General features: G+C 37.1%; 1 protein-coding gene across 8 annotated transcripts in view; it reads left to right on the top strand.

Moving 5' to 3' along the window:
• The window catches only part of RAD51B (RAD51 paralog B), a 458,335-nt gene that overhangs the window by 39,752 nt on the left and 400,409 nt on the right, over positions 1-18,174 (top strand). For all 8 annotated transcript variants that reach the window (XR_014317663.1, XR_014317664.1, XM_082762401.1 and 5 more), the window contains 4 exons: positions 1,574-1,690; positions 7,035-7,171; positions 11,803-11,922; positions 12,966-13,149. Coding sequence is in view for 6 of the 8 variants with exons in the window: in XM_082762401.1 (XP_082618527.1) it covers positions 1,574-1,690; positions 7,035-7,171; positions 11,803-11,922; positions 12,966-13,149 (558 nt within the window). In the remaining 2 variants the exon portion in view is untranslated. The remainder of the gene's footprint in view (positions 1-1,573; positions 1,691-7,034; positions 7,172-11,802; positions 11,923-12,965; positions 13,150-18,174) is intronic.

Below are 18,174 nucleotides of genomic sequence, written 5' to 3'. Positions count from 1 at the left end.
ATCTGGGAATGGAGTGATCTCGATTTGTGGTGTCTGTTTGACTGCACAAGGTACTACTTTAATATTTAAATCTGTGGAGGGCTTTAGTTTGATACAGATAACTGTTAATAATCATCAATAAATGAAGATAGGTGGAAGCGTGTTAAGTAGATTTCTAGCACTTGCCTTTGCCCATCACTAATGTATCACTGTTCAGTCAAGTTTTTGGACTAAAATATATCTTTGCTGAGAAGCTTGGCAGACACTGAAGTTTATCAAATGGCAATTGTCAAGAACTGTTAAGACATGATAGATGACCAAATGAGCAAGTGCATACAATACAGCGCTGCACTTCAAGAACCAGAGATGTTAGCTGTTTTTAAAGAGCATGAATTGAATCTTTGCATATGCTGGATTTCAAATGGACCTCAGGTCAGAGTGACTGAGGTAACATCATGATTGATGTAGCAAGGTTTGACAAGATCTTTGCCTTTAAAACAAAAAATAGGTAAAAGTAATTATGAATAAAGGGAAAATACTGTCCAAATATGACACTGGAAGCCCTGGTAACAGAACTTTAGAACAGGCCAAGAAATACAGAAAATCTCCTTTAATTTCTGGGGTAAATCTGATGCCCGTGTTTCTCTCAAGGTTAGAGAAATCAGGTTTTCTCAAGCAGTTAGTCATGCTAGGGTATAGCAGTGTGCTGTGACAGGGCTTCAAGAGTGTCTCGTTAGGCCAGGAGTCTGAAACCTCTGGGAACTTTTAATTGTGACTGGAGCAACAACTTTTACATCTTGCATTGTTCCTTTTAAAATCAAATGCCTGATGCTCAGTGATTGAGGAATGTGTTAGTTTTAGCAGAGGTCTGCAAGGTGCAAGGAGGACTTGTTTCTTTCAGAAGCAGCTTTTGGAGCTTCCAGATCAGCACTTCCATTTTCTTATTTCTTCTTTGGATTTGATTCAGTCTCCCAAATGAAAATAATTTTTATGAACTAAATTCTGATCTTGGACCAGTTCTAGTTAGCAGAAGAATTAGAAATCCAACTCTTTTCAGTTCTGTACCCGTCTTCTTGACTTGCCTTCCTCTCAAAACTGGAAAGGATAAGCCAAGACTTGTTCAAAGACTTGAGAATCTTTAGCAAACCTTTCCTTGAACCCAGGTAGTTTCAAACTGGTAATGAATGTTGGCCAGGGAATTCTTGGTTTTAGGTTTCACTGTGAATATTCTGCATTTGGTCACTAATAACACGGTGTTCCCTTATGTAAAAGCTGGAATTTTATGGGTTGAAAGCAAGCCTCATTGAATGGGAACAGAGAGAACTTTTGAAACGTCATTATAAAAACCTTATTTAATATTGTGGTGAGAGAGACACAGTGAACTTTGAAATTTGTTCTATGAGCTATAAATGGGATATAAATGCAAGGAAGGGTGATGAAAAAAGAGGGGACTGTAACTGAAGATGGGAATTGTTTACTTATTGGCAAATGTTAAGTCAGTCTAAGTTAACAAAAGCAAATGTGACAAGTTTTCTATGTCAATAACAAAAAAAAGCGCTTTTCAATCTTCTGTTGTTTTTTTCTCCTTTTGTAGGCTTATGAAATGAAAGTAAGGAGGTCTGTCAATCCCTCTTCAGCCTTTTTATCCACCACACTGCATAGCTTGGATAAAGTCTTGCATGGTGGAGTGCCCTGTGGATCCCTCACAGAGGTAATTTTTTTTCCAATGTACTTTACTGTAGTTGCACACCACACCTAGAAGTCTTACACGCTTGACCACCTTGTGTTAGGTTCATTAAACACACAATGAACAAAAATTTTGGATTAGAAGTGTGGGCTTTTTAATTCATAAAGGCTACACTTCGGTATATTTCTGCAACCTGTTAAGTAAGAAAACAACAACGAAAAGTAGATTTGGTGACCTATTTTGCTATTAAAAATGAGTGAAAATTTGCCCAGAAAAAAAGAGGAGATTATTGCGTGGATTTTATGGAGAAAGGTGGAGTGTGGTTTAGTGATCAGAGCACAAGGTACTGGATCGGGAGTCGGTCTTGATTTTAATAACTACTCACTCTGACTTCAGCAAGTCATGGGTTTTCAGAAAGGCATGCGGAGCAACTAGGGCAGAAGTATCAAGTGGATAGGCATGAAAATTACAGAGCTTTTATATATAAGTATAACTAATCGTTACAACAAATAAGTAATGCATTCTTTTCTGAAAAGACGCTGCAATTAAGGCTTGCATTATATGTGCATACATTATAATACTACAAATAGCATATGTATAGCTATTAACAGTCACTCTCTGGCTTTTGAATGCAATACTACTTTTTTTTTGCTTGGAATTTTCCTTTCAGAAGAAGGGAGCGCTACATCTTCTTGTACTTTAAATCTCTTTTGCCTTGCAGAAAGTGATAATAGGTTGTGCAGCTTCTATTATCTGGAAGGACAGGATTTGTATAGATGCTTATAGGAGTCACTGAGTATTATAAAACTAGAAAGGCACAATCTATGGCTTAAGAAGTCTGTGAACCACAAATGGAAATGGAGAAATGTCTGCATTGGAGGGAGTATCAATGGGTGCGTGCCCTCTTCTTATGTTATTTCACAACCATCTGTTTTAGACCCTTTTTAGAGAAAGAATCCAGAGCTAGATGGACATTGTTCTTATGCAATGTGGCCATATTTGCCTTCTTACAGTAAAGTTCTGAACTAATCTGTGCACTTGAAATGAGTGGAAAATTCATATTATATGTGTCTCATGCTCTGAATTCAGACAGATTGAAACCATTTTTTCCTCAGACACTTTAATAATCCTTACCAAATGTTTTTCTTTGTCAAATTTCAACTTGCAAATTGCCACAGTAGAGGAGTAGAAGTGAGAAGTTTGCAAAATGTTATAATGAGGAAAATATTTTTTTTTCCATGCCCTGTAGTCAAACTAGCTTGTAGTCAATAGGTTTTAATCTCAGATAGAAATCGCTTATGAATCTAATAGAGACTTCAAACATATTGGAATTTAAGCAGCACTGGGTTTAAACTGTAACAGTTCCTGCTCTAGTGGGAACTCTAAGCTTTTATGTAACGAGGGGATATTACTTTTTAAACGTTCCGAGTATTTATTTTTGTATATGCTGTACCGGACTACACGTCATTCAAGTCTTCATAAAAACATTTAAAATTGTGTCCAAGAATTTACATTGATGTGTCAGAATTCGTATTTTGTTCATATTTAGGCTTAGCTTCGTTGCCAATTTATTGTAAGAACACTGCTGTGTTAGGATAGCCTTTGCACTTTAAAATATGAAAGTTTTTCTCTGAACAAAAGATTTGGATTTTTCGTATTCTAACATGTTTGTATTAAAAAGGCAGAGATCTTCCTAATCAAGTTATCTTGCGTATGTGATCTCACTAAGTGATTGAAATATTGACATCTCCACAAGGTATCTCATGAATCGGACCAGAACTGCAAGCACTAAGCCTTTCCATGTGTAGTATGGTCACGGTTACAGTGTCAACACCAGTTTAAACAGGAATATGCATCGGTGTTGTCAATCAGAAATATTTTAGAGACCTAAGTGGACATCAGAAATTAGAAGATGAACTTAGGAACAATGTCTTAAATAAATAAATAAATTGCATTTTATTTTCTTTTCAATTCTTTTTATTTTCTTTTGCCAAGTCTGTAAAGTGATTAGGGAACGTATTATGAGCAACCATAAAGGCAGGGAACAAATGACTCTGCAGAACTTTTTTTTCCACTTAATGTCACTCCAGAATCAGGCTTTATTAAAGGCGTTTTCTCAAAAGTCATGAGATCTGAAGTAGTCTCAAAGTTGGCAGCAACCTTTCTTTGTGATCGTTAGATGAAATTTTAGTAGAATGCTATCAAGTGTCTGCCGCTGTTTTGATGCTGTACAGTAGCTTGTGAATGCTTTTCCAGTTATATTCTGTTTAGATTCAAGCAATTTTGGAGCTTAGTCTTTCTAATTTTCTCTTTTGTAACTTACTGGAGCATAGCTGACCAGCAGATTGCTCTTTGGTAGTTCTGTTAATGGGCAGATGCTCCAAGTCTGAGAGAAGTTCTCTTGAAAAGTGTGTTGTGTGTAACACTTCCTGACTGGTGGGGCTAAATTGTCGTCTTCCTGTTACTTTACCCTGCAGTGAGGGTGGTTGGAAACTTGGAATTTGAATGCATGAGCCACAGGGTCGAGTTCTGCTGGTATCTTCTACAGCCAAAGCCGCGTGCTTTTTGAGTGCCAGAGGGATTTGATTTGCCTTTCACTGTCTCAGACCATTTTTCCCCAAACCGCTATTAGGCTTTAAGTTGGAAATTAAATCGTAACTGAAACTTTGTGGTCAGATGTCAGAACTTTTGGCCAACTCCTCTGAGGAAAAATTAAAGTAATGATTTCGTGAATATTGAAGAGTTTAATCCCTGGGTAGCTGACGAAGAATTAGCTCCTTGTGACTTGATTCAAACCCGACAGAAGAGCCAGAGAAAATAATATATAGCTTATTGAAAAATAAAAGTATATTTTACTAGACAGAGGTAAATTAAAAACTGTTGTAGTCTTCACATTTCTGTCTGGCAGACTTCTCATTTTCAAAGCAAATTCAGAGTCGAGCAAACTGAGCAAGCTTTTTGCAGACGTTCATTTCAAATTGCATTACAGGCACTTAAGTTTTTTGTTTTTTTGAACTAAGATTGTATTGATCAAAACATTCACTGAAACAGTGGTAACCATAAAAAAATGTGATAGTTCACTAAAAGTGTTCGTTGTGGATTATTTTAAATTCCATGTAAATGCCCTTTAAAGGAATGCTGATAAAAGATGAATTGTTCTTGTTTTGGGGAAGGGAAATCCTCTCTTCCTCCACTGGATTGCTTTCTTATACTAGCTAATACAGCAATATTCCCTGTCTTTCTCTGACATGATACATAAATTCTCAGACACGTTTACAGCATCTCTGCTGAATTTACTCCTGCATCAACCATTGAAATAAATGTTGAATAAATTCCAAGGCACCTCCCAGGCAGGGCTCAAACTACAAATGTTTTTATGAGGTCTCCTCACAGTTGTCCAAATATTTTAATTTAGCAACTGGATTGATGCCCTTCTCTTGTTCATTTCAAATTTTAATTAGAAGCAGCTGGTGAGACTCCTTGACTATTACAGTCTAAGAAATGTGTATTGTTTCTTCAAATGTTATATATGCTTTGGGTCTTTGTTAAAATGTGGCAGCTATTGTTGGTACAGCATTTTGTAACTTAAGTATGATGGATGGAGGATGGATAATTGCATAAATATGACTAATTCCTGATCCGTAATCGCTAAACGTAGTGTGTGCTTCTAATCATTTAAGTCATCTAATATTTTCCTTGTGTGGAAGCTTGAAGTGGATTGACTGATAAGATTGGTTTTCAGGCCTTGTTTAAAGACAAAAGTGATTAGAGAGCTTTTAACTAAAGAACATGACAGTAGCTAATGCAGTCCCTCAGTATTTCCCTGTAAATTTCCTGTTCCACATCAGGCTGCTGCTGTTTAAAGTGCAACCATAGCAATGTTATTGTATACTGAGGTGCAACAGTGTTTGTGCTTAAAATCTATTGTGCACTTTGGCTCAAAAATCAATTTGATTTGATCTGTGTGTCAGCTGTAAGAATTTTTCTTTTTTAAATTAAAACACAACCTAAAAAAAAACAAACAAACAAACAAAAAAACCCAAACAAATGTTATGGCAGTGCTGTGTATTTTGAAGGGGTATGCTTGATTTTGTAGTTTAAGTTCCTGGACAGGCTTATGTTGCATTATTATTTAGTCCCTACTGGGGTTGGAATGAGAACAGTTTAAATTTTTAGTGCCTAAATTCACTTCTACTTTCTATTAACGTTTTTTTCAGCCATCTTATTATTAAAAACACCATCATCTCCCTTCCCAGAAGCAGTGGCAGTGTGATATTCTATTTAGAAGCTCTGTAGTACTAGTGAACACATGATTATCTGAACACAGGGCCTGGGATTCATTTGCCATCTCTAAAATGTGCTGTGGATAAAGAACAGCCTAGTGCCATCTCTAGTACAAAAAAGTCTTGCTCTCAGAAACTGGGGATCTCATCAAGCAATGTGTTCTTTTGATCCTTGTGGTTTTGGTCTTGGATCAAAATCATACTAGAAACATTTCACTCAAATGTTCTTTTTGAATACTGCTTAACTGCAGTAAGCTTTTAGTAAGCACAGGTGAAAGCTTAAAATTGGCATGCAGATCTGAATCATTAAATGGTGTTCATGGTAAAATATGGTGATAGGGAATTAACACCAATGACAAAACACATGTTGTAAAGTAAATTTCATATAGTATGCTAAGCTAAAACTTGCTTCCTATTACATTGTAGCATGAGGGTAGTCTCTGGGGAGGATAAAGTCTCTCTGCTTGTATACGTGTGGTTCATATTGCACATTCAGACTTCACAGGATTTAAGCTATCATCCTTGTGATTTCCAGGTGACACCTGATTGTAACCAAGGTAATGATAATTTCTGAGCAATGACTTACATCTGTGAACTCAATGGCTTTTGATTTCTTTTGCAGCTTTAAAGGTCGTTTGATGTCATGTGAATGTCAACAGGGAATTGTTGAATTCTGCTCTATTTTAGAAGGTAGCACAGAGGAGGAGATGCAGGGTAACTGGCTGTGGCTCCATTAGGGAGTAAGAGGAGGGGAAGAGTAGGGGACCTCAGATATGAGATACAACAAAGTAGAAAGAGGAAGGTAGAAAAGAAAGTGTAAGCAAATGCTGCATCTGAAGAACAATTATTTATTCTTTGGTGGTGATGAGTTAGACACAAGCAAGGCACAGATCCAAAAGTAACTACAAATTGCTCTTTGTGGGCTTCATATTCTATCTTTTTGTGGCTGTCTGCTCTGGTAAATAGAGGAGCAGAAGTTGAGGCATTCTGGCTGATGGGCATCAGTTAAAAGTAGAATTAGGGTAAAATGAGTGTGACATTTCTTGCTCGTGTTACTAATCTTTTTTTTTTTTTTTTTGTTACAGATAACAAGCCCTCCAGGTTGTGGCAAAACTCAGTTTTGTATTATGATGAGTGTGCTGGCTACGCTACCTGTAAGCATGGGAGGACTGGATGGGGCTGTGGTATACATTGATACAGAGTCTGCGTTCAGTGCTGAAAGGTAAGATGCAAAATTCTGACATGCACACTTCCAACTTCTCTACTGCTTTTTATGTTAGAGCCTTCAATTATTTCTGAGCAATAATCAAGCATTTATAACATATATACCTATGGTAGCTATTAAGCATTCATCTATTATATGCAGTTATTCCCTAGATGATGAAAATCACCAAACTGAATGATTTACCTTCCTAGTTTGCATGATGTTGCAGATTCCAGTTGTGATATGGCAAGATGGATGACTCTCTAATTTAAAAATGGTCTTAACAGTCCTATATTGAAATTTTTCTTTGCAATTTTGTTTGTGAAGTAAGCAAGAAGGTTTTGAGGATGTAAAGGTGCAGCATTTTGTGTGCAAGGAACATGGAGGTTTTTCAGTGAACACTAGGACTAACGCAGGCTGTTTTCCTTCAGATTTCTGTCCTACTTCTGCTTCATGGGGCCTCCTGCCCTTCCTCTGTGCTTCTCACTTCCTTCTGCAGTAAGTTCACTTCTCCCCTACGTGCATAGCAAGCCACGCAGTATGATATTCCCTTCCCTCTATAATATCTATGGTGTTCCTAACATCTGCTTTACTCACACAAGAGAAACTGCTCAGCTCTGCACTGACCATATTTTCCAGCTGCAGAATGGACAGGAGACATATCCTGCATCTGGCTGAGAGTTAAGCATGTATGGGCATGTAGGTTACCACTCTTGCCTTGCTAACTGCTTAACCGTTGAAATCATTCTGTAGTGTTTCATTAGAGGTAGCACTAATCTGCTCAGCTACCAACTTTCCTGAATCACAAAGAAATTTGATGTTTTTGAAATGTTTATTCCTCCATTACCATTCTACAGAATTAGTGAGTTCTCAAGTTATTAGGGCTCTGGAGAGAAGACTTCTGACAAGAAGTACAAGAGTCATCTTTGTGTAGAAAAATGGGCAGAAAAGCCATCTAGAGATTTAAAGTGAAATAGTAGTTACACTTGTGGCCTGAATCTAGACTATCTAAACACATGTATTTACGTTGTGTAATCATATAAACATCAGGGATGTTTAAATGCTTTGTTTAATCTATTATGAATGAAAAGGCAGGGCTTCTAACCCTACTTCTGTCAAGTTAATTTCACAAAAATTTGAATTAGTTTGAACTGGAAGTGTAATAGAAAAGGAGAAGGAAAAAAGCCTTAAGCAATGGCTTTGCAAAAGCAGATGATGTCCCCTTCTTGTATTCAGCTTATTTTTTATTCCAGGTAATTGGAATGTAGATAGCAGAAAAGGGTGGGACCTAAGGGGTGAGTTAAGACTTGTTGATTAGAAATGAATGCTGAGGAAAAGGAGAAGAGATGGACATGGAAATGAAGTTGTTGAAACTAGAGCAAGATGAAAGGAAACATAGCAAAAAGTACATTATTACAAAGGATGAGAAAATAAATTGCTCAGTTGGAAGTGATGGCTCAGTATAACTTCAGCAGGCATGCTGTATTTTATACTTCAAATGTGTTGCAGTTTCGTGTTGATGGTGCGTTAAGGTTATATTTGATAGAGCAGCATGCCCTGGTCTTCACAGGTTGCTCAGTGCCGTTTGGGTGGGCTTCGTACTCTGTTCTGGGGAGTGACATCCTGACCCCAGAGTGACAAGAGCTGATGTGTGTCAGTAACTTGTTCCCAGGGGCTGCAAACGGGCTCTTGGCAGTTTGTTGGGCAGAGGTGTGTGCAGGTACATGGGTCTTTGCTTATGCTGCTGTTTGCTGCTTGTATATGGAGAAACTTTTTGACCATGAGGTCAGTCAGCTATTGGAGAAGACACTTCAGGTAAGAGGGCAAATATTCACTGCCCAGAAATTTATTTTAAAGGACTCAGCGGAGACATTTATCTGACCATGTTTTTGTGAAAAACTCAAAAGTCTCCATCAGAAAGCCCAGGAAGAATGTTGATATATCTGGTGCCTCTTAGGGCTGAGAGTTGCTAAGTTGTAGCTGTTGTACTGGCTGTAATGTCTTGCTGTTGCTATAAAGTTATTACATAAAATTGGCTAGTTTTATGTTTTGCTAAAAGGCACTTGTTTTTTTCTGGTCCTTCTGCCTGGAAGGTCTTAGTTCAGGGCAGGGAGCTTTCTGCTTCCATAAACTTTCATACGCTATTTCTTATTCTCTGACATGACAGCTTAGTTCAATTTAATAACAATGCTAAAAAAAGTGACCAGAATTGAGGCTGGTCTTCTAAGATATGCTACTGTTTTCTGTAATTGATATATGTATATATTTTCTGCTGTGGAATAAAAAGCTGTAACAGTGCAGTGTCCATTGTTAGAATGTGGATGCTGGGACAAGTAGATGGAATGGCCATACTCACTCGTGAAATTAAAATTGTTGTTGTCAGTTTTGTTAGGAATTCAGTTCAACTCTAGCTAGCCAATTAACTGAAAACATACCAAGCTTGTTTAGAAGTTCTGAAAATAATGCATTCTGTTTACTGTCCAGCTATATTTATTGCTTGTGGAATAACATGAGGTGCAAATTGCTGTGAACTAATGCTGAGAAGACTGAGGTATTTCCACCCTATGGGCCTCTGCCTTGGTTGCAGAGAACATGTTCTGTGCAGTTTTTGGATTTATGACAAATGGGATTTCGATCTGAAAGAATTTGGAACCTGCACGTACTATACAAATAATACTGTGATCTTAGTAAGATTGTGGTGTGTCATTTGAAGTCAATTTATGTAATGGTCTTCTTTGACATATATATTCCTTCCTATTAATTAACTGTGCAAATGTAATGACAAAATCCTGTCCGTGGAAGCCGCTCAGGACAAGCTTTGATGTAGTAAGTAATGCATCAAATGAATGAAATTGAGGGTATTGTGTTGAAACTGCTTATTCAGATTTAGATTAAAATACAACGCTGTGCTTAAATGTTAAAGCTGAAGAATAATGATTTAAGAGTTTTTCTAAAACGGCTTTTAACCTTCTGGATTTTAGTGAAAGGGGTTCAAACAGCATCAAGCTAACCAGTAAGATGTGTGTCCAGGTATCATCCACCAGATGTCGTTCTTCTCAAGCACATGAGCTAGGGGATAGGGATGCTTAAAATAGAGACAATTAAGTACTTTCCATGTCTGTTCTCAAAAATAAAATCTCCATGGGGGTGGGAGAGGGAAATGTACAGTGCTCAGATTGTAACTATGAGTTTCTAAAATTAAATTATTGGACCCGTTTTCAAGGACCTAGATAAAGCTGCCTTGTGTTCACACGCACAGAACTTCTTTCCACTGACTTCAGGAGAATTTGCAGGCATTCAGCATTTCTAAAATGTATGCCTTTGTGTCCTCGATTCTATGTGTACAGGTCAATTTAAAGTGTTGACCTCTCATCAGTAAATTGTTTAATTTTACATTAATGTGAGTTTTTTCTTTTTATAGAAAAGTGTATTATCACCAGTTATCTGATATATTTCCGTAGTCAACCATGGTAGTAAACACTTGTATGTTTGATAATTGTAATTCAAGATTTTGAAGGGTCATGAATTTACTAAAAAGGTAGTGGGCAATATTTAGTCATGAAATCACACATTAAATATGTCAGCGAAACTGCCATTTAAACTGTTCAGTTGTATCATTTTATGGTATGTCAGTTTTACCTGGGCTATCCGGATGGATGGATGTTGTGGCCACGGGGCCAGGCTGGATGGGCTTTGGGCAACCTGGTCTAGTGGGAGGTGTCCCTGCCCATGGCAGGGGGGCTGGAACTGGGTGGTCTTTAAGATCTCCTCCAACTGGAATCATTCTGTGATTCTGCTGGAGCTGCCTGGTAGTCGGAACAGGCAGCCTCAGTTTGTGACACAATGCTGATATTTTTTGCTATGTTCTAAAAGTACATTTTCTTAAGGTTTTATAAGCTCTTTTTTCAAAGTGGGAACCAGCACAATGGGAATGGATTCAATGTAGAAATTTCCAATCCAGATGACCTTGTTCTTCTTTTTAAAGACAGATTCTGTGAAAAGGTTTTTACTTTGGCAGGTATACCTGCTGTATATGCTCTGCTTGCATAAGTGTTTGCTGGTGAATTGGGGTTCTCTGCAGTCTGACTTCTGCGTTGGCTGGATCTTGTAATGGATCTTCTGTTTGTTATCATCTTGTTGAATTTCTATGTTGACGCAAGAACTGATTTCTGATTTCAATGCAAAGTAAAGGTGGAAGGGAAGGTGGTTTGGGTTGAAGAGTACATTTATTTAAATGAAATTATTACTTAGATATAAATAATTAAAATAGGATAATAGCAGTTGACTTGAACATATTATACAAAATTGAAAGAACTTTCAGTACTGTAACTGAAGAACATTCAGTACTGTAAACTTTCCAGTTTCCTTCTGCTGGAGATGTGCTGTCTTTTTGTGTATGGGCATATTATGTCTTTCCCAAGTGTACCATTGACTCTGGCTAGCGTCACTGGGAAACCAATCTAAATGTTCTGACTTCCAGCATTTCAGTCTGAGTACTAAATTGTGCTTCTCCTTTGAAAAAGATTGCCATTATTACATGGTATCTACTTATCATTCAGAGATTTGTTTTGTTTGTTCTGTGAATGTTTTGTGTGTTATTACCTCACATTATTCCTTTTTCAGTGTAACGCCTTTTGTTTTTTTGATAGGTTGGTTGAGATAGCAGGAAACAGATTTCCTACTTATTTTGACTCCGATGAAAAGCTATTTTGCATGACCCGTAGCATTCATCTGTATCGAGAGCTGACCTGTGACAGAGTACTGAAGAGGTATTCTTTCCCAGAACTTAAAAGGAGGAAAAAACAAAACACCATAATTTGTCTAGATTACCTATAATATTTTATATCAAAGTTTTATGAAGAGTAGTTCATTTCTTAGAAGATTTTTATGTCGGTAACAGCATGGTTCCCAACAAAGTAGAATTTCTACAGGAAGACTGGCATTGTTTTTTTTCATTTCATAGTTTGTGACTAATCTACTTGATGTTTTATGGTTTGGGATAGAAAATTTCTATATAATCTGGTCATTCTAAGCCTTTAAAGGGGACTATTTGTGTGACAGGTCTTGTCTTGGTTTGTGGAGAGACCATAGTGTAAGAGATATATGTCATGAAACAGAAAGGAGATATTTGTCCTCCCGAGTTCTGTTTGTTTCTGGGACGACTGGGACCCCTGCAGCAGTGGGAGGAAAGAATTGTTTCAGAGTCATCATCCTGAAGGCTGTTGTTGACAATATTGATGTGTTGTACTTTATGTTAATTTGTGAACACACATTGTGATGAAAATGAATGAAATTGTATTTCAGGATCTTCTTGTATATTTTAAATTAGTGGAATTTATCTACTGCAGCTTTATCAGAGAAGAGCAGCTATTAGCATATTATTGACATGCTAGGTTTGGCATACCATCTTTGGAGCTATATGGAAAGAGCTCTGACTTCCTGCATACATAGACACAAGGATTTTGATGTTGACAGTAGGATGCTGCTACTGTAAGCAAAGGCACAGTCTCAATGTCTGCTTAATTTGCTGTCTGTGCCATTCAGGGTTTGTGGAGTGTAATGTTGCTAACTAGTCTTCCAAACCTTTCTTCTGGAGGGGCCTGCCTTCGGTTATGTGGCCTATTGGAGACTGAGATTACTTGCCAGTTCTCTTTAATGCATGCAGGTGTTAGTGGGGGTGGGCTATGAGGGTGAAAGAGGGGTTGACTTTTACCTTATTGAGGCAAACCTTTTATTTAAATAATTTCAGGATTATAAAATGGTTGTATTATATATATAGGTATAAGTGACTTTTTGTTTTTTGCTTTTTTAGGATTAAGTCTTTGGAAGAAGAGATTATTTCAAAGAAGGTTAAACTCATAATAATTGACTCTGTTGCTTCAGTTGTCAGAAAGGAGTTTGACACAAAACTCCAAGGCAATCTGGCAGAGAGAAGTAACTTTTTGGCTAGAGGAGCATCGCTATTGAAGTATTTGGCAGAGGAATTCTCGATACCAGTAAGTTGTTCTTCCTTTCTTAAATTTCTGCTTTACAGAATCACGTAAGAAAATCCAAGAAGAACAAAAATGACAAGGAGATGAAAAAACAGGTAAAAGAACCTTATCAGAAATATTCAAGCAGATATCATCTGGAAAACAGTTGGAGACCAGGAAAAAGTAACTGTTCCACTTGTTTTTATGGTGTTTTTTTCTTCATATTTATTCTGGACTTCAAATGAGGATTTACAGGATTGTCTTTCCAGCTGTTTTTCAGTGCTTTGTCGTTCAGTTTTGTTAAATGTCATATTTTGTTTTGTCCATAAAATACAGCAGAAGAACAGAAGTGCAGGGACCGAGTGAAACTAATTAAAAAGTGAATTAGAAGATGTAAGCTCTATGAATGTGGGGGGGGGGGGTCCTTCATGTTGTTATCAATGATGGGGTATCAGAAACAGAAGTCAGAGGACATCATTGAGACTCAGCTGTAGGAAATATTTCATAGTGTGGGTACAGTACTAATCACTCAAGTGAAAGAGAGAAACTGTGGCAAGAACTTGAGTCAGACTGGTCAGATCTTGCTTCTGAGGTCATGGTGGCTATCATACCTGAAATATACACACTAGAGATGTTGAACTAACAGACTTAGCTGAAGAGGAATAGACTTCCTTCTGCCAGGTAATTTATAAAGATCCCTTATGGGGAAAATTAAACCCTGCGTGTATGCCTTTAAAGTTCTGGTACAAAAGATAGTGTCCAAGTTAGTGCACCCAGCAATGTTTGTAGTGCCTAAAAAGTCAGGAAAGAATTGTGTGAGTAAGAATGTACACTTCTGTATTTTAGGAAAATATGATACAATCCTTTGAAAAAGGAGACGGGTTTTATGGGAAGATACTGTTCTCTTGATTTTCTTCTCCTTTAAACACCTCTGCCCTCTTCACCTTCTCTCTTCATTAAAGTGGTGAAGTTGAGCTGGATTGGAGCCTCTGACAGCTCAAGCTGCTCTTCAGCTTACAGACAGGCTGCTATTTACAGAGGTTTTAGAGTTGGACAGCATTAAGTAGTATGCAATTATGATTCTATTTCATCCTACATAAGAAGAAAATAAAGGTTGAATGTTTAAAGGTTTCCATTATGTTAAAGCTAATGTGTTTGCTTAAGGCATTTGTGATGGCTGGTGTGCTGCTTGTCTTCTCGTTTCTCATTATGAATGCTTTGGTAAGGAGTTTTGAAATTTTGGCCAAGAATGTGTGCTCCTGGCCACAACTGTCTTTTTGAATTGGTCCATGAGGTGACTTACCTTTAAATAAAGTTTTTAAAGATCTGTGCAATATTCTAGAAAGGCTTTGGCTAGAGATTGGGATTCCCACGAGCACAGATCCCTAGGCAATGTTGTGTGTGTGTAAGGTGCAAAATCCAGCAGTGGTGTGTTATGCATCTGCAAGTGTTGATACATATAAAGAGATAAGTCTGCTATTGCATACCTTGCATTAACCTCTGGTATTTGAGGTTAGAGAGTATCTGAAGTTCTTATTGTAAATAACTGTGCTGGAAATTTTTTTCAGATATTCTTCCTTTTGTACCTGTAATCTTCTACGTACTTGGGACTAAAAACATTAGTAAGCTTGCAAAGTGATTTAAATCGTTAATAAACTGGACACTGAAAATATAGCATGTTTCATGGCAGGGCTAGTGCAACTGAATATGGAGTTGGGCGAGAAGTAGGAGGCCTGATTTGCAGACTCTGAAAAAGAAGTGGGGTTAATGACTGATAGGGCTTGAAGTTGAAGTAAACCTTTTTAGCTGGTGAAAAACTGAGTAGGTGAACCAGGGAATTGGAAATGGTGACAAATTAGGCTCCAGAGGCTAGACTTGAAAATGAATGGGAGTAGGGGACAGGAATTTCAATAACTAAGATGCATATTTTGTTTAGCTTAGTGAAAAAAATATTAAGGATTTTTTCATTCATCAATATGTACCTACTTGAAGAAGAGGTATTTGACAGAAAAGCATCCTTTTCAGCTGACAAAGGTATAGTACAGTTCTGTGGTTGGAACCTGAATTAAGCAAGTTCAGACTTCAAATACGGGGTGTGTTCTTAATGGAGTAATTAATAATTGGAATAAGTTAGTGACAAGTATCTACTTAGTTTAATAAGTATTTTTAAAGGGGCTTCCCCCCATTCCCTAAAAAGGAAATGTATTCAAATAGGATTAAATTTGGGAAAACCTCTACTACTGTGCTATGCTGGAGTTCAAATAATTTTCAAGTTGTTCTTTCTCCTGGCATTGTAAAGTACCTAGCTATGAATAATAGTGTGTTCATGTTGTCTGGATATTGAGTTGGGCTTGCAAAACTGACTAACAGTCATAGCTTCTACTGAATTCAAAAGGAGCTATGTTTCAGACCCAAGGAACTCTATATGGTATGAAGTATTCAGGGAGGGGGGGAACAGATCTCAGCTGCCTCAAAACTGAAGGTCATCACTCAGTAATCTCTCTGCACCTCTGTTTTTGCTTTGTGAAATGGGAATAACAGCTGTTTCATCATGAGGATGCTGAAGATGAGCTCATTACCATTGAGAAAGCATGCGTGCTGACTTCTTGAACTATATATGGGTGTCCATTGGAAAGTAGTACTTCCCATCTCCGCTGTAAAAAATGTCAATTGTGTGTAGTGATTGAAATTCTAATCCACATTTTGAGATAAGAAAAAGTGTTAAACATAGTCACTGAATGTGTCACCATCTTAGCCGCTGAATGAAACAAAATGAAACTTGTGATCGTAAATTTTTGCTTGACTTAATGTTTTTTGAATCTTTTTAATGTATCAGCAGTGTAGGTTGTTTCTTGAAAAACGGGAAATCAGGCGTCATATATCTCGTTTTGATCCATACTTCATTCTAACTTGGCAGTAAACCTGGTTCCATCCCAGGTTTTTTAAGGGATGCCAGGGCAAGAGGCAACACAAGGTTTTGATCGCTTCCAGACGATTGCTGACAGGCCACCTGGCAGCTGTACTGCTGACTGAATGGCTACGGAAGCTTTTTCCACCATGGGAATTATGTGGCAGTGTCCCTTTTCACCCTTCCCTGCACACAGCTGTGATGAAGAAGTACTTTTTTTTCTTTTGGGTTTGGTTGAAATGAGCCAGTCAGCCCCAAAATCTTTCTGAGAAACTGAGAAAGACTGTTTGACTGTAAGTCAAACAAAAAGCCCTGTAGTTTTGAAATTCAGTGAGGATATAAACCTATGTGAAACATCTGTATGTTTTAGAACAAGCTGTACTTGTGAGTGTTTGGAATCGGGATGTTCTCTGTTATAATGTCTATTGATACTGTCTACCAGATTACACATTTAACCAGCGTTCCTCAGTCTTGTATGTTTCTTGTCTATTTTCCTGGGACCCTTGCTATTCTTAAAAGAAATAGAAACCAAAATACATTTTGGATAGTCTTTCTCCTCTTTTTCCATATTCATAGGAAGCTATTTATTATTAGTAAGTGCTATTCAGTAAAAGTAGTTCAACATTCATGCTGGTTGAAAGAGAAGCTGAATCCATTTCAGCTACAAGCTGAATACCAATATGACTAGAGTTGTTCTGGAGATGTAACTGTTGAATGTATGAAAATTGGTATTTATAGAATCTGCCCTTCTAGTTGGTGTTAGTTGATAAAATGTGTGAAGCTGGCTAGACATCTCTGTGGAAAAGCACTCTAAAAGTGGCACTTGCAAAACCAAACTGCTTTAACTGTTCTTTTAAATAGCGAATTGAGACTGAAGGTGAAACTGGCTTTGTAAATCCAGAAGGCTAATCAAATTACAACGCTGGCTGTCCTTTGTACTTCTGTCTGGGTTGTGACCTTTGATCTGTGAAGAGGAACTTTATTTATGATAAACACCCTGGCTATCATTACTAGCAGCAAATGTATCATAGTATCTATCTTTCCTTTTTTATGTCTTTGAAAATATGAAATAGAAACCTCTCCTAATAGAAGCCTCTCCTCCTAAGCTCAGTTGTGATTTTATAGTGCCAATAAAAGACAAACTGTGACTGGTCCGTGATGCTTTTAATTGCTATGCTAAGTTAACGGCAGTTAAGAAGCCTGTAATTTCCACAAGTAATTTTTTCCCTTTAATGTGACATGCTTTAGTTTAAAAACTACAAAAAAAATCCCTTTATCAATATTAATAATGACAGCACTTACAGATGTAGTCAATTTCTTTTCACGTTCTCAGTTCTCACATTTGTCATTTCAGTGCTTCCTGCTTATTTATGTATTCTGCTCTGTAAACTTTATACCCAAGATTTTAATTTGCTTTCGAAAGTCAAATGTTTAGTGGCATGTATGTTTTTAGGCTGTGTGAGTTTTTCTTCTCAAAATCAATTTAAATGCACAAACAGCTTGACATATGCAGTGCCTTTCTGCTGTCTTCGGTTAAGTGTGTTTAATTGTATCATTTCAGCTTCCTGGAGTGAATTTTAAGATTCAGAATGCTTCTGTTGGTAAAGAGAGGAGATTCAAACTAGTAATTTTCTTTTCTTACATGAAAGTATTTCCATTGGGTATCATCCTTGGTTCTCTTTTACTTTGTGGTTGCTGCTTGTCAACTCTGCACCTTTATCAGTGTTCTGATATTTGAAAATACAAATTTATGGAGATATTAACAAAAAAAAAAAAAAATCCAGAATGGAAGATTTCTGAAGAAAACTGTGTAATGCCAATTACTGTTGAACTGGTAATAAGATGTAGAAAGTTTAGAAGTATTACAGAACTGAATTGTTGTTACAGTGTGTAACAACGCTGTATGCTGATTTTTCCAAAGCTATGGAGATACATTAGACTGCCAGGTTCATTTGTTTGTAGCTGAACCATAATCTGCTGAAATACAAACTTTGTTTTTATACCTTGCTATAAAAACAAACAAACAAAAAACACTAAAAACTATTTTCCATATCATCCTGCCAGTGTTATAGAAATAGTAATTGAATTATTTTGCAAGTTGTTTAAACCTAGAATAAGCAAAATTTTCTCTACTTTGAAAG

The sequence above is a fragment of the Aythya marila genome (assembly GCF_965140915.1).
Source record: "Aythya marila genome assembly, chromosome: 5".
Lineage (NCBI taxonomy): Eukaryota > Metazoa > Chordata > Aves > Anseriformes > Anatidae > Aythya > Aythya marila.
The sequence above is the reverse complement of the archived record's forward strand: the minus strand, read 5'-3'. Positions and strand labels throughout refer to the sequence as shown.